The following is a 26,147-nucleotide window of genomic DNA, read 5'->3' as shown; positions in this document are numbered from 1 at the left end:
AAAAAGTTCCGTGCCGCGACCGCGGCTCCTGAATTCTCGGTCGCGACACGCGTCGACCAGCCCCTCCTTCCTTTCGTTCGAAGACCAAATATTTGCTCCCCCATTCTCGGCCGAGAATTTGCATTCTCGGTAAGTTCAGAAATTCTGGAAGAAGCCATTTGCACACTTTCATTTTCGATAAAACGCGTTCGTTCGGGTGGATAAAGACGTCTCTTCGTAGAGGATACGACCCTTCACAACGGACACCACACTTCAAACACGACTCTTCAACATCTATAAATAAAGAGTTGATGGAGAGTTGAAAAAAGATGATAGACAGAAGAAAGAGATTAGTATAGAATTAATGCAGAAATTCCGAGTCAAGTGATTCAGAATTTAGATTTCATTTCTGTAAAAATTAATATGATGTACACACATTGTTTATTCAATAATAACAAACACAGTAGCATTTAGATTTGTTCATATTAGTTCACATTTTGGTAGAGGCCGACCGTATCCCTATTACGAAGTTACAGCGAGAAGATTGAGTAGAGAATCCGCCCCTGAGTCTGACAAACTCTAACGAAACCCAAGGAAAGGATTGACAACCCGTTCACTTGCACGCCTTCGAATGTTTTCATGCTCCTTGTTCTCTGTAAACTTGTATCAAATTTATGTTTCATCTAATAAAGTCTGTTCTATTCGATAGATTTTTATGCAGCACTTTGGTAAAGGATCCGAAGTGGATGCTGGTGTTTTCATTAAAACGTAGTTAAATTTAAAATCTTTACAAGGAAACTTTGTTGAACACTTAACAAATTAATATCATCAGTAGAGTATTAATTTGATTAAGGTAGCGATCTTACCCGACCGTAGGAAGATTGACTATAGTTCAAAGCCCTAAAATTAGAGGTTCCGTCATTTATTTTATTGTTATAATTTATACAAAGTTTAAAGTTGTTTTCTTTGCTTAATGCAAACGAATACATTTGTTTACTTTTTTATAGAACTAAACGTTCCTGTTTTGCAAATTCATCCCTAAATCAGAAGTATTTTTTAAACATTTGTTATAATCTATTCTAATCCTTATTCTAGCAATTTCAAAACCAAATCCAATTAAACGATTTTACATATTATAAACCTTAAAAATAAATCTAACTGATTCAAAATAAGTTTTTGTTAAAAAGCGTTCCCTGTGGGATCGATATCTTTTATTACTACAAGCGTATACCGTGCACTTGCGGAAATCGCTCAACACCAGCTGAGAATAAAACATTCGTGGCTAGGTTTGCAATCTTTTTGGAAAAAGGAATTCCTTTCCAAAGTAGACAGTGGGAGTGATATTGATCTCATTGAGATTCAAGACTCACAAACTCCTGCAGCTTATGATGAGGATGCTTTGGGAACCGATATAGATCCTCAAAACATTGAGGAGGCTGAACCGGTTATACAGGTGGTGTTTTAAGTAGATTCGTACAGAATTCTGATGAACCCTGTGTGTATATGAAAATTCAGTGGGAGCATATCCACTTTCCTAATATTGTATGTCGATGACATACTGCCCATTGGATGCAATATATTAACACTGCAAGATCAAGCAGTGGTTGAGTAAATGCTTCACAATGAAAGACTGGGGAGAAGCCGATCAAGGTCTACAAGGTTAGATCCAACCGACTTCTAGGCTTGAGTCAGGCATCGTACATAGATAAGAATCCATCATGTACTCTATGTTATGTACAAGGCCAGATGTTGTGTGTTGCACCAAACATGACTAGTCGGTGCCAGTCAGATCCCGATAAGGAACACTGGAAGATAGTCAAGGCAATCCTGAAGTACCTCAACCGTACCAAGGATGTTTTTCTTAGTATTTGATGGGTAGGAGGAATGGCAATATCAGGTTACACTGACCGAGGTTTTAAGGATGATAAATAGATTTCTCCTGAATGGTGATGCCATTAGTTGGAGATCCTTAGCCAACCATTGCCGATTCTATGACGGAAGCTAAGTACATCATTGCATGCGATGATGTAGATGAAGAAGTTTGGATTAAGAAGTTCATAACTGATTTAGGAGTAGGTCAAACTCTCCTAAGATCAGTTGATGTTTTCTGTGACAATAATGGGGCCATAGCACAAGCACTAGATCCCATGTCACGCAAGAGATCCAAATGCATACTTAGATAGTAACACCTTACCCGGTGACATTACATTGTAGAGGGTTGATGATGGCGTGAAGTCTAGTGTAGTGTTTTCTTACAACGAAAATGTATATTACGTGCGTTATGACTATGGATGTGGTCTTTCTAAATGCTCTATGTTCACTAGACGTCACTACTTAGGGGCAAGTGTACCCCGTCGTATCAAGTAATAATCCGGTTAAGACCGGGTATCGAATCCACGGGATTTATAATTGCAAGTATTAAACGACTCGGTTTTATAAGTTATTTAAGCTGTGAATACTTTGAGGTTGATATGGGAACCAACTACAAACTACTCCTAACTACGGGTGAGACAAATTTATATGACGAAACTCTTAAGAAGTGATACGGTTGGCGATAAGTTATAACTATGACAAATAACGACTCCTAATACATATACGGTTAAGTTTTGCTCTTGCAAAGACGACTACGTGTAGTTCGACCGACCCGTGAAGTACTTAGACTACGTGGTTCCTAGTCAAGGCGTGTCTAATGCTTGGGACCAGAAATTAGGGCCCGTAAGTTCCGTGGCTTGTCAATTCATACGGTTTCCGGAGCGTCACTTCCGGTAAGGCAACACCTATATGAATCCCTAAAGATAGCCCGAATGGCGTCGGAAATCGCGTTCCCCTACACAATAGTCAATTACGAGTATCAAAACAAGCAACAAACATCAACACATATATAGAAAAAGAGGTTATGAATAATAAATTATAAATATGGAAAGTGTAAATATGGATTACAAACAAGCCTAGTACATAGGATGAGATCAAGCTAATTAGCAAGTGTAAAGGGAAGAATCCACCCTCGGAACTAGCTAACCGGACTCAAAAGCCGCCTCTAAGGACTTGAATGGTGGAGCTCTCGAGCTTGGTGTGCGGAGATGGAGCGGGACTTTGATGAAATGCCGGGAGCAACGGATAAGCTCTCGAGATGGAAGAGTTTAGTTACACAAAGCCTAAAAACAAATCTAAAACTACAACAATCAAAACAAGTATAGTTTGCTCTCTCTAATGGTGTGTTTAAGATGTATCAAGAGCTGCCTATTTATACATATCAAGCTAGGGCAAAATTGTAACTTTGCAAGGTACAAGTATGGAGCAACATTATTTGTGCAGAAATCCCATAATACGCCCCGCGTATGGTGTGGCATGCCTCGCGTAGATGTCCATTCCGTCAGAAATCTTCTGCATGTGGACCAATTCTAGATTTGTTGTCTCAAATACGCCCTGCGTAGACTGGGATACGCATGGTGTGTTTGAGATTCTGACCTTTTATCGCTTGCTTTGGTCTCCGTACGCCGTGCGTAGCTTGAGGCACACCCCGCGTAGATGAGTCTCTGGACTTTTTGCACTGAAGAATTCCCTTACACGCCCCGCGTGTAAGGTGGTACGCCCTACGTATAGGTCGTTGACTCGGGGAGACCATGCAGTCTGACTTTTCAGGATTAGGCAATCATTTCTGACATTTGATTATACGCCTCGCGTAGGTTGGCATACGCCTCGCGTATGCTGACTCGATCCTACGTGGTGTCTGTGGATAGGGCAATCATTTCTGACTTGATGTTTCACGCCCCGCGTATGGGATGATACGCCCCACGTATTGGCATGAATTTTGCTTCTTCCTTGTACCTGAAATACAATTCTTGAGAGCCGAGTTAGCTTGACGTTTTTATTTCCTAAATACATCAAAAACAAGGGAAATTATCCGAAAATACGGAAATTATTATTATTTCGTTATTTTATTCAAAACACTATATTTTTGCAATTAAACTTATTTATTTCTTCTAAAATTAACCCGTAAATCACGCTAAAAGATAGGGGTAAAATACCCCTCTCAGTTGACACTGAGAACAATGTTGCTGGTCAGTTTACCAAGGCAATTGGTAGTACTAGATCTATAGTGTTTAGGGCAATACCCGCTTGGAACTAGTTCAAGTGGGAGACTGTTGGTGTGCCCTAGTTCATAGGCATTGGTTCTTATAAAATGTATTTGTGTCACATTAATAAAAGCATTAATCTAGCTCATTTATATCTTGTGCTATAATATGAATAGAGAATCCATTGATTGATAATCGTAAAACCATATCCCAAGTCTATTCTATCATGGGAATGATTAGGACCACAGACTTGTATATTCGACGACTGTATGGTAGTAATTGATACTAGCCATAGCACTTGATAAGTCAGTTGTGAATATGGGTACATGTTGTATACATGTGACTGGATCGATCCGTCCGAGAAAACTACATGGTGGTTGTGTCATTAGTTTTTCTTAAGTAGGTCTCTAACTGTCTTCAGACCAGATTTCATTATAATATCGATGTGGGATCCGGTTCACTTTGACATACGCCTAACAGGTCTGTAACAGGATGCCAAATACGGGTATGATTGGGTGAACATGTGAACATGTTGGTATTGATAGTGAAGTGATGGAATTACCACTCACATAACAGTGAGATGATATCACAGGGCACTTGATAAGTGAGATTAATAAGTGTGTGGCCACACCCTGATAAGTAGTTTACTTATCTGATTCATTAATCTACTTAAGATCAAGAAATATCATAAACATCAGAGAGGATGACAGCCGCCATGCCTCTAGTTTATAATAGATATCAAATGGTAAAAGACATTAAGAGATAACTACAAGGTCTCTGCATCTTTAGACTGCTGAAATTCTGTCTTGGTTAGGGGCAGTAATGGTTTGCTAGAACCCACTTACTGTCTGTGGGCCGTGAGCCTACTGCTAGCTAATGACAGTCCCATAGGATCGTGCACATTGAACATCTGAGTTAGAACTTATAGAACGGTACATTGGAGAGATGAAATTAATTAATTGATTGACAGTAAAATGTCAAGGTAATTAATTAGTGATTGATTAATTGATTAATTGATACTTTGTATCAAGGTAATTAATTAATGGTTTTAGGGATTGAGTGTTTAATTGATTAATTAGTTTGCGGGATGTAATTAATTAATTTGTAAATTAATAAAATTGCATTCGGTGAATAATTAATTAAATTAATACGACAATTTATTAATGAGTGTTGTTTGTTTAATTGGGGTAATTAAATAATCCAATTATAACTAATTGCATAAAATAAATACTATTGGTATTTATTTAAGTGATTAGGTTAGGATTGGATTAGTTTTATAATTAACCAATTAACCCTAAACCAACTAGGTTTAGGAATACACTATATATATAAATTAAAAACACAAGCATGTTTGGCCAACATATTGCTGTTAAGCAATATTGAATTCGCCCACTACCAAAAAGAAAAGAGAGGAATTTTTGGCCAATATCAAAATCTCTCCCGTTCTTCGTTCGTTCTTCGGCTAGCACCGGTTCTGGCTCGATAGCTGTTCGTGCACCTGACTACGGAGATCTTACTATTTTGTAGATTCTTCAACCGTATCTAGAGACAGTCCGGGTAAGTTTTACCATAAACGGATCAAAAGGTTTTATTCAATCAATGGTTAACGGACAAAGATCAAGTTATAAGGGATTAGAAATAAATTTTAAACCGCAATTCCGCTGCGCTACAGTTGATTAATTGGCTATAATCCCTAACAGAAAGATCATAATCGTAACACACACACAACATTACATATAACTTACCGCTATACTAGAGGCGCATCAGATATCCACAAAGAATCATTGTTCGGCCTCATCTAAGGAGTCCAGATATAGAGGAACAAGGATCCCATCATCTTGATGCCCACATCCTCACATACTTTCACTAAACCTAGCAGATATATCTAACCATTTATGGAGATAAAGGTAGGGAAAATGTCAAACTCGTCAGAACATTAACAATACCCAAAGAAAAGGGAAGTCAGACTCTGTTTTCCAAAATAATTTGTAAAAGCCTAGATATCACCCATGAGCCTTGGTTATCACTTAGTCAGGATTAGGAGCTGTGAAACCTAGATGTGCAAATTTCGAATATAGAGAAACCAACTCTGTTACAGAAATGTCACTCATAATAGAAGGTTGCTCGGAATTTTTAGGTTTTGGAACAATGACCTTCTTTTTAGAATCAGAGCCCTCTTCAGCCAGCAATCTCTTGCGACCCATCACGAGAAAAAGTAAAGCACTAAGAGCAGAAAGGAAGAAATGCAACAGAAAAGTAACTTACTGAGGAAAAGAAGACATGTCAAAGCTTGAAGAAGGTAGATAAGAGAGTTATGGGAAATGCAGATGAAAAAGCTCTCAAAAGGCAAAAACAGTACAAACCAGAGATAGAAAGCAACAACGCCTTTATAATGGAAGAACAAAAGAAACGATGAGAAAACCCAAACGATGATATCATTAGTGATCGTAATTATTAAAACTTTGCCATTGTTTCAAAATTCCTGACAGGTGCAAAAAAACGAGGCTAGCTAAAACATGCCATTTAGACTAACACATGCCAAAGACAACAACAATTCCCGAGGAAATGCGAGCGACCCGTTTAAAAAGAAAACTACTGACCGAAGGCATGAAACTGAAGGAAGGGATAAAGCTTTAATTCTCCCCATTTGTTGAAATCTGCGAGGATTCGAAAAAGAAGATGGGGGAGGGGACGTATGATATCGTATTAAAAGATAGCAGGCGCGTGGCACCATAAAGATCCTTCAGATCAACGACCACGTGTAGCAGTCTAGACCTTCGCATCATACAAACGACTACCATGGAAATTCCCCAAGCAGGGAACCACCCATGCAGCTTGGTCAAAGACTCCATGCCATGAATAACTTCTCCCAAAGTTAGACTCCTATAATGCAGGAAAGAGTCCTAAAGCAACATAGATTCTTAGATGATGAAGGGTTCAAATCTATCTCTATAAATAGAAAGGTATAGTCACACCCACTCATACATTAACATTATAATCTCAGATCTAGTCTTACTCTTCAACTCTTCTGATGACTTGTGGAGAAATTCCGATCAGCTTCCGTCCCTGTGGGGGCGTCGTTGGGTTCGACGGGGGAAGCTCCGATGCCAAAGTCAGTAAGGATGAACAAGAGAACAAACTGAATTGACAGAGGGTAAGTGAATGTGTACCTTCATAGCCTGAGACGTAGGTTATATATAGTCATGAAGTTGTAACCTTCAGTAACTAGAAAGTCTCCATTAATGTCCCATTAATGGCGGTTACAGGTTACCCTTAAGTTGGCGGTTAGCTAATTAATAGCGCATTAATGGTCTTTATTGCCGGATCGGCTCAGCCGTTCTAATGGCGGATTGAGAGCTTATGGAGATTCGCCTCACAGGTTCGCCCGCGGGTCTCTCTGGGTGAGTCCTAGGTGATCCGTCCGTCGGATCTCTTTACTTCGATACGCCGCGGAGTTCCCGTATCAGGCGACCAACATGTGACGTTCTTTAGGCGAATATCCCTTTTGATCCTTGGGATAATATCACAATGTTATCATCTTCCTAAAGCCTCTACTGACTTAGGCATAGAGCGGGTTTGTTGGACTTCGATCCCTCTCTGACTTTGGTTCTATTTTATAGGTTGATTCCGAAAGACTTGGCAAAACATATAGACTCATACTGTGGCGAATACAGGATTACTCGGTTGGGGGGGCCGATTTTACATGTGCGTTGGGGAACTTTTTTTTTTTGCTAAATCGAACTTGCTTAATTTTTTTTTTTGTATATATGCGTGTTATAATTTGAACGATCAAGAACCAATTTTAAGTATTAGTGTACAATTTTTCAAAATTAAGCTAGATTTCGTTTAATAGTCCTAATAGTAAAAAAAATTGGATTTAGGGAGGGCTGAACATGTAAAAAAATTAAAAAAAATTGATTTCAGATGGCCTACCAGGCCAAAAAAAATTAATAATTTGGATTTAAGGAGGCCTAAGAGGAAAAAAAACTAGAAATTTGGATTTATGGATGCCTAACAGATCAAAAAAATTAGAAATTTAGATTTAGAAAGGCCTAACAGGCAAAAAAAAATTAGAAATTTGGATTTATGGAGTACCTAATAGGTCCAAAATATTGAAATTTTGAATTTTGGACAAGCTTAACACGTAATGAGATATATTTAATTTTTTGTATTAGTTCAATGCTAGTTTCTAAAAAAATTATAACATTCTTATATTTTTTTATTTTTAGTTTTAAAATTTTAAAATTTAATTTAGAAATTCAGTTGTTTGAGTCTCAAAAATAATAAATTATTTTTTTAATAGAAAAGACATAATAAAAATGAGTTCAAAAGTGTTATGAAAATAAATAAATTAATTAATAATGGTACCATAGTTTTATAATTATTAAAAAATAAAATTTAAATAAATAAACACTTTCTAAAATAAATTGAGGTCGGGGGGAATTGAACCTATACCTTTTAAAAAAATGCAAATGTTTTCAACCATCTCATCTACTTTTAAACAATGAAATATTACTATATAGAGTCTATATAGACTATTACTAATATTAAGAGGGGCCGAAACTACTCGTAACCATGGAAATTTCGGCGGACGGAGGGGCCCGGCCCCCAGGCCCCTGTATCCGCCCTGGACTCATAGTCAAAGTTGAGATACTCGGTTAGCATAAAGATAAAGTTTATGAACTTTAATATAAATGAAAATTAAAATTTAAAGGTTGAATCTGAAAAGTAGATGGTGAATTTTTTTAAAATTTTAAAACTTCAATGAATTTATTATATTTTAGCCTTTTTTTTTTAATATAAATGGAATCAAATCCGACCTAATTAGATAATATTATCTTTTTGTCGATTTAAGTTGACAATTTCACAATAAAAACAAAACCAGATTTGATGTAAAATAAAATATTATCTCTCTCCTTCGAATTATGTTGACAAAAATAGTAATTAAATTATTTATTAATGTGAAACAACAAACAAAAATCAATATATATATATACATATTACAGATCAGAACAACTTACAATAAACCATGTTAGAGACTAAATCTCCGACGTCCCTAAACTTCAAAGTTCAGAGGTGTTCACCGGAACTGGTGACTCCGGCGAAGCCTACCCCTTATGAATTCAAGCCATTATCCAATCTAGAGAACTTAGAATGTTTTAGAATTCATATTCCTGGCTTAGGATTTTATCCTCACAATCCCTCTAAGAATGGTGTAGATCCTGTTGAGGTTATAAGAAAGGCAATTGCTCAAACACTTGTTTTTTACTATCCGTTTGCCGGTCGGCTTAGAGAAAATCCGTCGGGAAAACTTGTTGTCGAATGTACCGGCGAAGGTGTTTTATTTACTGAGGCATATGCGGATGTTACTCTTGAACAATTCGGTTATCCACTTGCACCTCCGTTTCCATACTTGGATCAATTGCTTTTTGATGTTCCCGGCTCTAGTGAGATTTTTAACTCGCCTCTCGTGCTTGTTCAGGTATTCTTTATACGTTTATATATCCGTTGAAACTTAGGGTGGCCGTGTTATACACGGCACACTCAATCGTGTGTTTAAATTCTATTGATATATATGAGATTTTGAGTATTAAAAGACCATTTAATCTAAATATTTTTGGCAAATATACGATGTTAAAAAATAGTATTGATTTTATTTTGACATACCGGGACATGCCACGGGTTGGAGTTTCCGGATTTGAACGCTTTACGTTTATTAAGAGATTTTGATAATATGTAAAAAACCATTTAGCCCAAAAAATTAGGTGAACTTCAAGAATAGTATTTAATTTATCTTTAACATACGAGATCAAGACTCTCTGTTACTAGTAATAATGTTGACCTGAACCCCGAATGACCAAATGAATATGATCATTTACTGTTAGATTTAGACTTATTAAATTTAAACATTATTATTTTAATAAATCTAGATCTAACGGTGAATGTCCAAATTCATTTAGTTATTTACGATACATGTGAACACTACTGACTTTACTAATATTATTAAACAACCATTTATTTCAAAATGTTAATATAATAGTAAGTTTTTAATGTTTTTATATGAGAAATTCTATTATGATCTTGGTTTATTAGATTTTACTAATACAGTTGTGATAATCTTTTTTATTTACCTCAATCATTCAATACACATCTCATTTTTTTTTATCGGTCGGGTTCGATGCACTCAATCTACTATAAAAGTTCTAGTTAGGAACTTTATTAGTAATATTTGATATTTTTTGTTACGTTAGTAATATTTGATTATTTTCATATATTAATTGACAGGTAACACGACTAAAGTGTGGAGGTTTTATTTTTGCTCTCCGTTGCAATCACACTATAAGTGACGCTTCTGGTGTAGTTCAGTTTATGTCTGCAATCGGAGAAATGGCAAGAGGAGCAACTTCCCCATCCGTTCTTCCAATATGGGAAAGACATATCCTTAACTCCACCACTGATCCACAAAAACTCACATACCCTCTTCCTGAATCAGGTACGAATATCTCTGGTGACCGTAGTAACGATCTTAAATTTCCACTTGAACAAGACCTTTGTTATCGAACTTTCTTCTTGGGGCCAACTGAAATCTCAGCATTACGGAGACGTGTCCCTCCCCACCTTCACCATTGTTCTTCTTTTGAAATAGTAATTACATCAGTTTGGAAGTGTCGTGTTGTTGCATTTCAATCACATCCTATGGAAGAGACAAGTTTGATTTGGTCGGTTGATTTGCGTAGCAAATTTAAACTACCACCTGGTTATTATGGAAATGCAATTGTCATTCAAATGACAAAGTCAACTGCAAAGGAAATAATAAAAAATCCATTAAGTTATACATTACAATTGGTACGAAATGCTAGGGACAAGGAAATCAAACTTGAAGGTTATGCCCAATCTCTAACAACTATGAAAGTCAACATGATGAGCTACATTGTGTCAGATTGGAGATATACAGGATTTGAAAAGGTGGATTTCGGATGGGGTAAAGCTGTATATGGTGGACCTGATCACTGCGGGCCAATATCTGGGAGCCATATGCCATATAAAAGTAAAAATGGAGAAAATGGGATAATGTTGCCATTATGCTTGCCGAAAGAAGTAATGGAAAGATTTGAGAATGAACTAAACAATATGTTGAAAGACCAATCATTTGGTAGAAATGATGATGTTGTTCAATCCAAGCTTTAAAATGTCCGATCCACCAAAAAAAATTAGAACTTATAGCAGAATAAAAAATAAGTTTCTGTCAAGTCTTCCGTAATAGTTCATTTGGATTCAGACTATCCTAAATTTTTTCCCTATTAAATGTAATTTCTACATTAGAGTGTGTGACTTTATGGAAACAATTAATAAATCTAAGCATTATGTGAGAGAAATTAGTTTGTAATACTCGTTCGAGTCTTAGGAGCGGCCTCTTGCCAATTAAATTGGCAAGGGAAGGCTTGCCCCCAATACACCCTTGTGGTGGGACCCCTCCCCGGACCCTCGCTCAGCGGGGACGCGTAATGCGACCGGGCCGCCCTTTTTTTTTTTTTTTTATTGTATACTTTATTTGCAGCTTATCAAGACAAATAAGAACGATACGTTGACTTTGATGCCGTGAACATATTGCCTTTGATGGCGTGATGTGACTTTTGCTAAAATGACATATTAACTTGATAACATGACATGCTGACTAGCTGATGTGTTATCTTAACTAGATTACGTGTCAAATGGTATTAGCCAAATGGTTGTAGGGCTTTGAACTTTCGTCGACGCTCTTTGGCATATTTGCTAGCTTAGTTTTGTTGTTCATATTTTTATGCCTGAACAACAGAAGTTTTTTGATGATCCAATGGACTGTTTTGTGCAAAACCCCTAAATTTTTAAAATTATAAAGATAAAATCTTTTAACTTTAATTTTTAAACGCATTTTTTAGACATCCCACATTGCTAAATGAGGAAGCTATATGACTCCTTAAATATGTGAGGCAATCCTCATCTTTTGACGTACCTTTTGGGTGAGTTAGACATTTATTTACATGATATCAGAGCCATGTTCAATGTTGAGGCTCCTGCTGATATTAGCATCACGCACCAAATAGACTTGAGGGGGGCGTGTTAGACATCCCACATTGCTAAATGAAGAAGCTATATGACTCCTTAAATATGTGAGACAATCCTCACCATTTGAGGCACCTTTTGGGTAAGTTAGACCTTTGTTTACAACATTAAGCTTTATTTACTAATGAAGCCATTAACGAGACAATCAATATAAATTAAAATTAAAATTTTAAGAAAATTGAGGAATGATTTTCAAAATTTTAATGAATTTATTATGTTTTTAGCCTTTTCTTAATATGAATGGAATCAAACACAACCTAATAGATGTTAGAGATAATGGCACAGTGGACCCCACGTGCTTCAGCAAAGCCAACAAACAACCCGAATGGCGCACGGTAATGTCTGACGAGATTCAAGCTCTTCTTGACAATGGCACCTGACAACTTGTACCAAGACCACATGATCAACATGTCATCACCTCTAGATACAAAGCTCGTCTAGTAGCACGGGGATTCACTCTAAAAGCTGGGATTGACTACAAAGAGACATTTAGTCCAGTAATCAAGGCTACAACCATTCGGTCTGTGTTTGCCATTGCAGCAGCAAACAACTGGTTCACTAATCAACTAGACGTCTCTAATGCGTTTCTTCATGGAAACTTATCTGAGACAATCTATATGGAACAACCACAAGGATTTCGGGACAGTGACCGACCGGATCATGTCTGTCTTCTAAAAAAGAGTCTTTATGGGTTAAAGCAAGCACCGCGAGAATGGTTCACACGGCTTCGAACATTCCTCCTCTCACTTGGGTACAAGATGTCACAGGCTGACAACTCTCTGTTCATCAGACGCACCGACACTGAAAAGACCTACATTTTGTGCTATGTTGATGATATCCTCATAATAGGTAACCACCCTGCACACATCATTAACACAATTGCAGCCATTGAACAGGAGTTTCTCATTCGTAATCTTGGCAAGGCAGAATACTTTCTGGGAATTGAGATAAGATATGAGAAAGATGGCATTCACCTGTGTCAGGCCAAGTATGTGGCTGACATTCTAGACAGAGTGAAGATGATTGACTCCAAACCTGCATTGACTCCCATGGCCACCACACCAATGCTTTCAAAAGAGCCCGACATTAGTTTACCCTCTAGAGATGAATATCGAAGCATTGTGGGAGCACTTCAATATTTAACATTCACTCGTCCTGACATTGCATTTGTAGTTAACAAATTATACCAGTTCCTGCACTGTCCAACTGATGAACACTAGAAAGGAGTCAAGAGGGTCCTACGCTACATTCAAGGCACATCAGACTTTGGGATAGTCATGTCCATCAAACCACTAGATCACATTCACTGTTACTCAGATAGTGATTGGGGAGGGTGTCCTGATGATAGAAGATCCACGGGTGCTTTCTATGTCTACCTTGGATCTAGCATTGTATCGTGGCAGACTCGCAAGCAACCAATAATAGCCAGATCCTCCACTGAGAGTGAATACAAGGCAGTGGCAAATGCCACGGCAGAACTCCTATGGTTCAAATCACTTCTCTCGGATTTGGGCTTCCCTTTACCCACCCCGGTTCAGTTATGGTGTGACAATGTTGAAGCAATTTATCTCACTTCAAATCCAGTATTCCATGCTCGTACGAAACACATTGAGCTGGATTATCACTTTGTCCGAGAACAAGTTCAAAATGGATTTCTCATCGTCCGATTCATTCCAACTGATGATCAAGTTGCAGACATACTCACCAAGCCGCTAGCTCCTGCTCGCTTCACGATGCTACGCTCTCGCCTCTTTGTTCATGCCCGCCATCGGCTTGAGGGGGGGTGGGGGGGTGTTAGAGATAATGTTCTTATTATCATGTAAATAGATTCCTATCTAGTTAGAGTCTCAATTTGTCTATATGATCACTAGCTAGGTAGAGTTTCAATACTCTTATACTTATGTATTGTATTCCTATACAAACTACAATTGGCTCACTATAAATACAAGGCTTCAGAGCCATAATCATTAAGGTGATTCAAATCAATATTGTGTCTATTACTTATCTCTCTCTATCTCCGTATTATTCCTGTATAGCAAACTATATATTCAACAATAGATAGTATAAAGCATAAATATAAAGCATTTGAATGATGACTCATGCCAAACTTTGTGATGGAACTTTTAAAATTTTAAAACTTTTAAAAAAGACAAAAATAAGATAACATTGGTATTTTAAAAACTAGCATACTCAGTCTTTTTTTTTTAAAATTATTAGTTATCGTGGCTATTTATTCAAAAGGGCGACATGAAGCGATTAAAAAATAATGACTTTACATTTATTCAAAATACACTGTTTAATTTTGATGTAAGATAAAACAATATCTCTCTCTTTCGGACTAAGTTGAGAAAAATAGTAACTAAATTATTTAGAGAAAATTATAAAAATAAATTTTATAGTTTAACCGATTTGCAAACACGTGGTTTAAAAGCTTATATACTAGAATTTTTACTTTTTACAGTTTAAAAACTCAGTTATTCCTTCAAAAATTATTGTCATGACTATTTACTCAAAAAAGGAGCTTTTGGAGCAATTAAAATATTGACTTTATAAATTATCCAAAATATTAAATTATTTAGGAAATTACAAAAACAAACTTTGTAATTTGATCGATTAAAAGTTTGCAGACATGAGTTTTTGCTTTTGCAGTTCACAAATTCAGTAATTTCTTTAAAAATGTTGTCGTGACTCTTTATCCCAAAAGGGGCCGATTTGGTACAATTAGAAAGAATGACTTTACAAATTATCCAAAATATACGTATGGTCTAAAATAAAAGCTCAAGTTGATAGTTAAGTCTCAATCATAGGTCTTATATTAATCTTTGACACACCCTTACACGCAAATGTCCTATGGACTTGCAGCATGTACACAAGCGCATCCTACTATGTGTTTTTAATTGATACCATGTCATGGAACCAATTGAACTAAAAGTTCAAACTAGCTAGTAGTTAAAATCCAATAATAGATCTTATAATAATCTCTAACAGGATCCAGTCCAGAGTCTGGGGGCAGGGTCCCCCGATTGTTAGCACTATCCCTGAAGATGGGTGGTGTTGCGGTCGGTAGCCCCCTAAGAGAAATGTATTTATACTTATCTATAGTCTATCTCGTTGAAGCTTAGAGCATCCGTTCATAACGCAGCACACAAATCGATCGTATGTCTAAATTCTATTGATATATGAGGTTTCGAGTATTATAAAAACCATTTAATCTAAAAATTAATGTTAACAAATAGTATTTATTAAATATTGGGATATACAAATGTCCTTACGGGTTGGAGTTTCCAGATTTGAATGCTTGACGTTTCATGTAAGAGATTTTGATAACATGTAAAAAACGACTTAACTCAAAAAATTAGCTCATAGGTGAACTCCAAGAATAGTATTCAAATTTATTTTGGGATAAGGGCAAAATTTGACCTTAATGTTTTAATTGAAATATAAATTTTGTCATAACGTACAAAATGGTCTAAATTTAACCATAACATTTCTAAAACCTGATTAAATTTAGCCTTAAGTTATCGGAAATTTGAAAAGGATGGCTTGATTGTTATTTAACTGTCAGAACTTCCAAACATCAATTATGTCTAAGATATTTAATGCGTTACTAATACAATTACAAAAAAACAACTAAGTCTGCCATGTATAAGTTTGATTTGGTTAGTTAATTTGGTTAGCAAACTTAAACTACCAACTGATTATTATGGAAATGCAATTATCATTCAAATATCAAAATCAATTGCAAAGGAAATAATAGAGAATCCATTAAATTATACACTACAGTTGGTACGAAATGCTAAGGAGAACGAAATCAAAATTGAAAGTTATGCCCAAACTCTAACAAATATAAAGGTCAATATGATGAGCTACATTGTGCCAGATTAGAGATATACGGGATTTGAAAAGGTTGATTTTGGATGAGGTGTAACCGTATATGGTGGGCCTGATCACTGCGGGGCCAATAACTGGGAGTCATATGCCATACAAAAAATAGAAATGGAGAAAATGGGATAATGTTGCCACTATGCTTGCCGAAACAAGTAATGAAAAGATTTGAGAATAAGCTAAACAATATGTTGAAAGACCAACCAGGGGCGTAGACAGGGGGGCCCAGGGCCCTCCGGCCGCCGGAACCACCTTGACCCCGGATAGTTTCGGCCTCCTATCTCAAAACAAAATATATCGGGATGTTGAATTAGCCACTCCAAAATGGCACATTAAGGCATTGTTTGATAAAACACTTAATTGCTTAAATTAAAATGTTAAGCACTTATTTAATTTAAGTGCGTTTGATAACGGTTGTTTTTCCACCACTTAAATTAATTAATTAAGTTAAGAACCACTTATTTTGATAAGTCAAAATATTTAACTTAACATTTTAAGTTTTTTTTTTTTGAAACTGTTGGCCCAAAATAAAATAAATTTTATTTTTATGTATATAGAAAACTTATGTTTAATTTAGGGTATAGTTTCTATTTTTGTCTAGAAAATAATAATAAAAAATACACGTGTAAATTAACCTTCAACCCACGAGAGAGTCCGACACTGCGTGGGGCGTGTCCTCCATATGCGGGGCGTAATCCTTCACGCGGGACGCGACACCAGAGACGCCATGCGTGAAAACCATCAATGAAACGCACTAGGCCTAATGTCCGCCAACACGCAGGGCGTAGCAGAGCATACGCGGGGCGTGTCGTCTCGTCCAGAAGCAGTTAACGGCAGTTTGAGGAGGTTAAGTTAGTTAATTAGAGTTAGTTGAGTTTGGTTAAGTTAGTTGGTGACTATTTACCAAAATACCACTGATTATTTACCAAAATACCACTGATTATTTACCAAAATGCCACTCTAAAAAACTATAAATAGACCCCCTCCCCTTCCTTATTTTTCACACTCAACACAAACACAATCCCCTTCCTAAAGGTCCCTTTCAATGCTCTCTCTTTTCTAGTTCTTAGTTTTCAAGTTCTTAGCTTCTAGTTCTTCAAGTTCTTCAAGTTCTTCTTTTTTCGTTCTTCGCTTTTTCTTAGCTTCGATTCTCTTTTAAGCTTTCTTTAGCTCCAATTCAAGTTCCAATAGCCTCTTTTCAAGTTTTTTCAATTCAATTTAGCATTTCTAAGCTGTTACTCTGCTCAATTTCCAATTAGAATTCCATTTTCCAAATTAATTTTCCAGATTCGTCCAACCTTTTTCAAAGCCAAATTCCGTCCATTTAACGTTATTTTTTGCTTTCGATCCCTTCGACAAAGTTGTTCCTAACGTCCTGAATTTCAATCTAGTGTATTTAATTTCCCAATTCCGTGTCCCGAAACTATATTTACAAATTAATCTTTGCACCCCAAATTCGTTTAGCTATTCTGCCCAGATTTTTCCAGATTCGTCCAGTCATTTTCAATCCTCAATTACGTCTATTTAAAGTCCGTTTTAGCCTTCGATCCCTTCTACAAAGTTGTTCCTGACATTCTGAAGTTCAATTTACACTATTTACTCGTCCAATTCCGAATTCTTAAACACCCAAACCAAGCTCCCGAAGTTAAGGTCTAAATCTGCCCCATTTGCCTACCAACGTTTTGCCATTGCACCAAGCACATACCGTACGGGCCCGACCGATTGCAGCTCTCCAAGGACCTCACGCCGACGCCAAAATTCAACATCAATCCGAGATAGCTATTGTGGCTCCGAGTTTGTTGTTGAATTCCAATTTATTTTAATTGCATTTCAATTCCTTGTATTTGATTTGCTATTCCATTTCAATTGAATCAGCTATATGTTTAGTATAGAAGTTTTTCAATTGTAATTCATTTCCAATTTCATGTTTCAAACACTTATTCAATTAATAAAATACCGATTTTTCACCAAATCTTGTGTCAATTTCGCACTTTAAATTCCTTTATTTTCTCGTCTTCAATTTACCCGCTTAGCTTAAATAAAAACAATTTATCTAGCAAAGTTTCTATAACGGCGCTAGAGACCCAAGAGGGATTTTTTCAATCCTTGCGTCCCTCGCCAATCGCTTCGTTTAAGATTTCAAGTTTTGGCGCGCAATTCCATAAACTTAACCGTCTTTAATATTTTGAGAAATAATTTCTCTGGCACGCCCGCACCCTAACCACACGTGACAAGGTTGAAATTAGCATATTCGCAAAATATCGCTAACAGAAAGGAAGAAAGATATATTAAGAATCAACCTCTAAAGCGTTACAAAGAAAGGGAGGAGGAATGACATGCCATTCACCCCTACACGAAACCGAGGCCACCTTTCTCGCAAGGGCGTGCGCCGAACCATTAGCGGAGCGCCTTACAAAAACAATAGAGCTACTAATAAGCTCGTTAAGCAAAACTCTACAATCGTTAACTATGACATTAAAAGGAGACGTCTCCTCTAACATTTTAAGTTAAACATTATCAACTAATATTTTATAAAAATTAAATCATTTAATATTTTCAGCACTTATAATATACGGTGCTTAAAATTCAGTACTTATTTTTTCAGCACTCAATTTTCAGTTTTATCAATCAGCACCTAAGTGTCAGACTTGTTCAAAATTCAAAATTTCAATATTTTGGGCCTATTAGGTACTCCATAAATCCAAATTTCTTTTTTTTTGGACTATTAGACTACCCTAAATCCAAATTTCTATTTTTTTTGGTCTGTTATGCCATCCTTAAATCCAAATTATTAATTTTTTTGGTTTGGTAGGCTCTCTCAAATCAAAATTTTTAATTTTTTTTACCTGTTCGGTCCTTCCTAAATCCAATTTTTTTTTACATATTTGGACTCTTAAACGAAATCTACACTACAAAAAAAGAAAGGTTTGGGCACAAATGGTTAGAGACAATTAAACTATATTGTCCTCAAATACTATTTTTAATTATTAACAGAGACAAATTTTCATATAGTGCCCAATACATTTTAAGGTTAGAATAGGGGACAAATTTATATTAATGAATATTTATATAAAATAAATTAATTTTCAATAATAAAATAGGGGACAAACATTGAGAGTCTCCCATTAATTTGTGCCAAAATAGTAGGCGGGAACAACTCCCCCCAAAACAAAATTCTGAAATTCAACATCCCTCTTCTCATTCACGAGATCTCCACGGCCTCTATCTCCCACTATGCGATCAAACTCGTCTCTGCCCAATCCAAGCGCTCCCTCTTTCCCTTTCTCCTATGCTTCTATCTTTCTCACTTCTTCCATGGTCTACAGTTCGCTACCTCCATTGGTATCTCTGGTGGCTCTGACTATAGAAGCTAAACAGGTTTTTTGTTTTTTAATTTGATGAATTGATTTTATTAGGATTTTGAACACTTTTGGGACAATCGCATGGTTTTTGTTTTTTAATTTGATAGAATTGATTTTGTTAGGGTTTTGAACAATTTTGAGATAAACGCATGGTTTTTGTTTTTTAATTTGATGAATTTCGTTAGGGTAGCAAATATTTAAGAGAATCAGAGAACAAACCTTGTAGAAACGTTATTTTTTTACTAATAAGCAGATGACTGAAGTTGCCATTACTGAAATGAAAAAATGCACGTCAGTCGACCTTATCTCTATTTATTTGCTATGACTATAGATTTGAAGGTTTTAATTTTAAATTAACCTATCTGAATTAATTCAGTGTTAATTCATATAGGTTAATCTAACCTCATTAATGTTCATTGCAGCTACCACCTTTGTGTCCTTGCATCTAATCTCTCTTTTTTTCCTTTAACCTTGTTCTTCCTTATCATTGCTGTCAAATTTTAGTTTACTCAATCAAGAGTGTTTCTGTGTTATGATTAATTGATGTTAGGGAAAACATGTTCTTTCATAGACTTTTTGACATATTTGTACAATTATATATTGTAGTTATTGGAGTTGGAACTGAATCATATGGGCAAGGTAATTTCTTCATGAACGTTTGAGTTGGAAATTTTAAAAGAGATTACTTAGTTTTTTTTTTTTTTTTTTTGAAGAGATTACTGAGTTGATTTTAGTTATCAAGAAATGGTCAGAAATGATTAAAAAATGTTCTTTTTTTCTCAAGACAAGCAACTTTCTTTCCCTCAATTATGCATTGACTCTGCTTTTAATTCTGCAGTTTCTTTGATTCTGCTTTCGTCAAACCTGATAACTGAGCATCTTGTTGATAATGATTATTTGTATATCTTTTTATGTATATATTAATATTATTTGTGTATCAAGAAAGTCTTAGAATAGTTTTTCTACTGTCACAAGGAGACGAGTTTGCATTTGTTGTTTTTTTTCTCTCTAGCAAACATGTTTAAAATCGTCCTTTCACATTGTTGCACCACATTGTTTAGAAGCATTTTGTATTAGATTCTTTTTTCACTTCTATTCTTTGATCTTTTGGAACACGGACTTTGTGTGCTTCCACTTGTTAGCTTATTACTTTGTTTAAAGCATTGCTTCAATTCTTTCTATTATTACTTGTTTCCCGTGTTTACTGCCTGTCTTTTGTTATTTTTTGACGTTTTACTGTGTGTATTATTCATGAAGGTCACCCATATTGATTTGTAAGGGCTCCTCTCTTCCTTAGTGATTCTGAAAGGGTTCTGTCATCTACTAGTGGAAGAAGTGTGTGAGATTATTATTGTTATACATATCTGTGTCCTATCACTCTTGTACACTTAGAGCTAGTTCTTTTTGGTTCACCGAAGTTCTGTTGTTTTGAAGTTTGAAAGAAAATTGATATCTGCTGCCTAAGTATGCTCTCATTTTGTTTATTTTTAGAGGTTTTCCAATTGAAATTGAATGACTGTTTGGTGCGAGTTGCGACTGTGTTTTGATGTGGATTTATTTTGAACTAAGTGTGTTGAGTTACAGCAAGTTTGCTTTGAGCATGTGATAAGATCTATCACTCTTTTTCGAATTGATCAAGTTTGTGTCTATAAATATTGCTTAGGTATTAAGTGCTCCAAGGACTGGTACTGGCAAATTTTATGAGCGAGTCAGCCAACCTATGTGTCAGGTACTCCATTTCAATGTCCTTATTTTGGGTTATATAGCATTGGATATATGCCATTTTTGGCAATTATGAAGCATAACAGTATTCCTCATAATGTTGTTCTCCATGTTGATCAATTTACTTTTAATCTTTCATGTTTTATTTTTCTTTTATCTTTCCCCGTATGATTGTTTCTTGTTACTGCTAATTTTTGACAACCCTTGTCTTGTCAGTTGAAATGGTGAGAAGGCAACCTCTGGTTCCTGGCGATTCCGAGTTCCTGCAGTTGCTTCATATTTTTAGGTGTTGATTCAATCCTTGATACTGCTTTCTTCCCTTTTCTTTTGTTTGTTTTCTTTTTCCCGGTTCATAAGACTTGCATTTCAAATTTCCAATTTCTAGAATAGTACTATGAGTATACATGAATCAATTTCCACAAAATTGGACCATCATGTTATTTTGAGAACACCAACCATAATGTTCATTGTTTAAGGTAAGAGGAATTAAGGTTGAAAATGACCTTTGAAGTTGGAGACACGATCAGTTTCGGTATGTAAAAATTTGTTAAATTTGGATTAATTTGTCAAATATAAACTTTGATTTGGACGAAACTATCCTGTCTGCCAACTTGACAATTTGAGAATTATTTTGGTTTTCCAGAATCTCAAAAACTGGTAATGTAGCCCAATATTATAGCCATAAAGGTTTATTCGGTTCCCAAATATTTGTTCCTTCACTGTGTGTTATTTTAGTCCTCGTCTCCCATTTTTATGTTATCCTATTTTGTTTGGCATTTGAAGATTGTTGGGAACTCTAATTGAACAGCAGTGGCAGGGGTTAGTTCACTGAGTGATTGGCATGTCTATCCACAATGGGAGCCTCAAAACCTGATACGCGTTGTTCCAGCTCTAGGACCTGATGGTGTTGATCTTCTATTGGTAAGTAGTACTACATCTTTTGATTTGTGTTATTGTTAAAAGCTAGAAGGGCAAGAAACTGAACCTTTCTTGAGAGTATTCAATGTACAAATTGATACAGGAAGTGATGTCTTGTGGATTACCTGCAGTTCCTGCAGCAATTGCCCACAATCCAGTGGCCTTGGAGTAAATCCTATTTCTTACCTTGTCACTGCTCATATATTTAGGGCCCTTGTACTTGGCCAATAATCCGATTTGCCTTATGATGTTTGGAGATGTCTCATTAGCCCTAAACTTGCTTAACGTGGTGTGTTGTTTCAACTTGTTCACATCTCCACTTTGATCTACTAAGGTCTTTGGAGGTTAATCATGTTACTTTAAGCAATTTCAAGGGGCTAATGAGATATTTCAAAAATTCAGAATCGGGTTATTTGGCCAAGTACTGCAGCTCGGGTTCCTTATGTATTAAGCCTATTTTTGATGAGATTTTGTAGGCTGAAATGCTGAAACTGTTTTTGCTGTAACAGGTGCAGCTCAATTACTTTGATACCACTAGCTCATCAACTATTTTTGATGATGCTAATGCTGTTGTTCAAGGAGTTCAGTGGAAACTTACTCGTAGTCAACAAATAAATTTAGGTGGATTTCTATGTTAGTGAACTATTTTTCGTTATGTTTTAGGATTTTGTTAATTTTAGTTATAATTTTGACAATATTGGTACCATAATCAGACTTATAGTACTTGTAATTTTGTTTGAATGACATGATGTATATAGTTATAACTTGTTTGCTATCTTAAATTTAGTCTGCAATCCCAAAAAATAATTATATAGCTTTAATGATCAACATATGTTAATTAAAAATAATTATATAGCATTAAAGACGAAAATCATCCCTAAAAATAATATGGTAATTATTAATTAATAATTACCATATTATTTTTAGGGGATGATTGTCGTCTTTTATTGTAGAGACAAAAATTTGTCACCATACAAAATAGGGAGGACAGTCGTCCTTAGGAACGGGGACGAAATGTCGTTCCTATGAATAGAGACGACAGTTGTCCTTAGGAATAGGGATGAAATGTTGTCCCTAGAATCGGAGACGATAGTGGTCCCTTAGAACGGGGACGACATGTTGTCCTTGGGAACGGAGACGACAATCGTCTCTCTCAATAGAGATGATAGTCGTCCTTAAGTACAGGGACGACAGTCGTGCCTCTAAATGGGGACGACATCACTTTTTTCGTCCCCTATGTAATCGGGTACGGAGGAAACAAGGACGAAAAATAGGGACGAAACAATTGTCGCTGAAAGTATAGGGAACGATTTTTTATATTTTTGGGGACGATTTTTTTCGTACTTGAAAGTGATTTTTTTTGTAGTGCTAGCTTAATTTTGAGAAATTGTATATTCATACTTAAAAATTGGTTCTTGAACATTCAAATTATAACACATATATATATATATATATATATAAAACTGAGCAAGTTCGATTTAACAATTTTTTTTTTTTTTTTTTTTTGTGAACGCACATGTAAAATCAGCCACACTAACCGAATAATCTTGTATTCACCACTGAGACCAACCATTTAGTAGAGATGATGACGTTGCTCAATCCAAAGTTTAAAATGTCTGATTCACTCAACAAAACACAAAACACAGTCATGTTCACATGTACTTTAATGACCAAATGAATTTGGTTATTCATACTTATATCTAGGCTTATTAAATCTAAACCTTAGGATGCTTTGAATCTCCACCATAGGATTCTAATAAGTCTAGATCTAATGGTGAATAACCAAATACTACATGGTTATTAAGGTCTATGTGATCAAAACTGCAACAAAATATTAGAACTTATAGCAGGTCCAACAATAAAAAAAAGTTTCTACATGAAGTCTCCTGTAATAATCCATTTAGATCTGGACTATTCTATAATTTTTCCATCCTAAGTGTGATTTCTATATTAGATAAAAACTATTAGTAAATCTATTTGTAAACTATTTTTCTATTCGTTTGAACCTGTTAATGGGAACATATTAATTTTAATTCTTAGCAAAATTCTTAATATTATGAAGGGCAAATTTCAAATAAAACCCCTGTGGTTTTACTAATTTTTAGATAAAGGACCGTTGTTTACTTTTTGTCAAAACGAGGATTGAGGTTTCGCACTTGGATTAATGCTATTAAAATCATCTTTAATGATCTGAAAATAAAAATTTTCAAGAATTAAAGTTGTTCAATGTCATATTTTCTATGGAACTACATTTTCGATTTTCGAAAATCAGTTTTTTTGGAACTTTCTCTCTCTAAACATTAACTTTCTCTCTCTTTACCAAACTTCATCTAAATAATCTCAAAATAAAAAAGTTGAAGAATTAAAGTTGCTTAGAATATTAGTAGTTCTTAAAATATGTCATTTTTGAAGTCGTGAAGGATGATTTTAATAGTATCAATCGAAAAAGTCATTATTTTGCTAAAGTTCAAATCCTCAATCCTCGTTTTGACAAAAAGTAAACCACAGTCCTTTATCTGAAAATTAGTGAAACCATAGGAGTTTTATTTGAAATTTACCCTATTATGAATTGATTCCTTTTTATGGTTCTGATACTAATATCGAGATGTTGGAACACAGTCATTACCTGTGACGATAAAGAAAAGGTGCCGAGCAAAGTTCAGAAATCGTCATTGAACCTTATTTCAGAAGGTATATTTGAGTTAATTCGTAGCATTTGTTCTAATTAAATTAATTTGTTATCTTTAGTGTTATTATTTTATACTATTTATGAGGCTTATCAAGACAAATACCAACGTTACATTAATAGTTTTTTTCATATAAAAAAGGCTTAATATATAATTTGCCCCCTTGAATTTGTCCAAAAAGTTTGATTGGCCCCCTGAACTTTTAAAGTATTTCGATAGCTCCTGAACTTGCATACAATATTCGGTTAGCTCCCTGAACTTACGTAAAATGTAATCAATTGATCATTCGATCGTAAAAGAGTAAGTTAAATGCGGAAGATGTATTCTACGCATCTTAGAATGTTATTATAATTAAAAAATAGATTAAAAAAGAAGTTATTGATTGCTCAACTATACAACTTGTCTTCTCTAATATTAAAATCGTATACTCCGATTTTGGTCGTTTTACTTTTTTTAAGACTCGTGGAATACATCTTCCGCATTTAACTTACTTTTTTTTTTACGACCGAGTGATCAATTGATTACATTTTATGCAAGTTCAGGGGGCAAACTGAATATTTTATGCAAGTTCAGGAGGCTATCGAAACACTTTGAAAGTTCAGAGAGCCATGTCAAGTTTTTTGGACAAGTTCAGGAGGCAAATGATGTATTAAGCCTATAAAAAATAAGAAAAAATTAAATCTAGCAAAAACGATGATAATTCTTTTTTCAATAAAACATATCTTTATCGAAATTACAATATGCACGAGTGCTTGATATTTTTAAGAATAAATGTTCAAATTCGCACTCAAAGTGGGTATAGAGGGTCAATTTAGTACAAATCAATTTTTAGGTATCAACTTAGTCTTTAAAATTGGTCGGAAACGTTAAATTAACCTAGAATCAAATCAACCATGAAAATATAATATATTTTTTATACCTAAACTTTATCATATTTATATTTTGATACTTGAAATCTATTTTGATACTTTAAAAACTATTATATTCTGCGCAGCCGCAGAACAATTTGGTGTCGGCACATTACTTTATACGTCAGTGCAGAATATCAATGCACTAATACTATTTTGAGGGGTTCGGTGAAGTTTTTTCTATCTCTGTTTCAGGAGTTTCTCTCAGAATTAATTGTTCGTGGCTCATATTCCTACTTCGAGAGATTTCTTTTATCAATTGATTTTTACCTCTATTTATTTTTCTCACATTTTATCACTTAATATAATTATTTCATTAACAATAAAAAATTTAATTGTTTAAAAAAAATTAATTGTTTAAAAAAAAAGTAAAAAAAGTAAAAATATAATATAGTATAATTAAAATTCTAAATTAATTAATTCTTACCCAGAATTAGATATTCTATACTGACATATAAAATAATGCGTCCAAACCAAAACGTTCTGTGGTTGCGCAGAATAAAAATA

General features: G+C 35.1%; 2 protein-coding genes across 12 annotated transcripts; both read left to right on the top strand.

Annotated features, from left to right (window-relative positions):
• The first annotated feature begins 9,071 nt into the window (after window positions 1-9,071).
• On the top strand, window positions 9,072-11,650 carry LOC136225580 (benzyl alcohol O-benzoyltransferase-like). The gene is made up of 2 exons (XM_066013660.1): window positions 9,072-9,537; window positions 10,341-11,650. Exons 1-2 carry the CDS (start codon window positions 9,085-9,087, stop codon window positions 11,241-11,243), a joined length of 1,356 nt encoding a protein of 451 aa, XP_065869732.1. The 5' UTR covers window positions 9,072-9,084; the 3' UTR covers window positions 11,244-11,650.
• A 7,511-nt stretch (window positions 11,651-19,161) lies between these two features.
• LOC136225561 (cell division control protein 2 homolog C-like) lies at window positions 19,162-22,820 on the top strand. Of its 11 annotated transcripts, none has more exons than XM_066013631.1 (7): window positions 19,162-19,421; window positions 20,012-20,044; window positions 21,069-21,134; window positions 21,344-21,413; window positions 21,952-22,048; window positions 22,149-22,213; window positions 22,555-22,820. In XM_066013631.1, exons 4-7 carry the CDS (start codon window positions 21,349-21,351, stop codon window positions 22,658-22,660), a joined length of 333 nt encoding a protein of 110 aa, XP_065869703.1. In that variant the 5' UTR covers window positions 19,162-19,421; window positions 20,012-20,044; window positions 21,069-21,134; window positions 21,344-21,348; the 3' UTR covers window positions 22,661-22,820. The 11 variants fall into 11 exon arrangements, 10 of the variants coding, with proteins under 10 accessions (XP_065869703.1, XP_065869708.1, XP_065869707.1 ...); XM_066013636.1 differs by having other exon boundaries at window positions 21,945-22,048; XM_066013635.1 differs by having other exon boundaries at window positions 21,939-22,048.
• The last annotated feature ends 3,327 nt before the right edge of the window (window positions 22,821-26,147 follow it).

Source organism: Euphorbia lathyris, chromosome 4, assembly GCF_963576675.1.
Source record: "Euphorbia lathyris chromosome 4, ddEupLath1.1, whole genome shotgun sequence".
NCBI lineage: Eukaryota > Viridiplantae > Streptophyta > Magnoliopsida > Malpighiales > Euphorbiaceae > Euphorbia > Euphorbia lathyris.
This window is presented reverse-complemented; position numbering and strand designations above follow the sequence as displayed.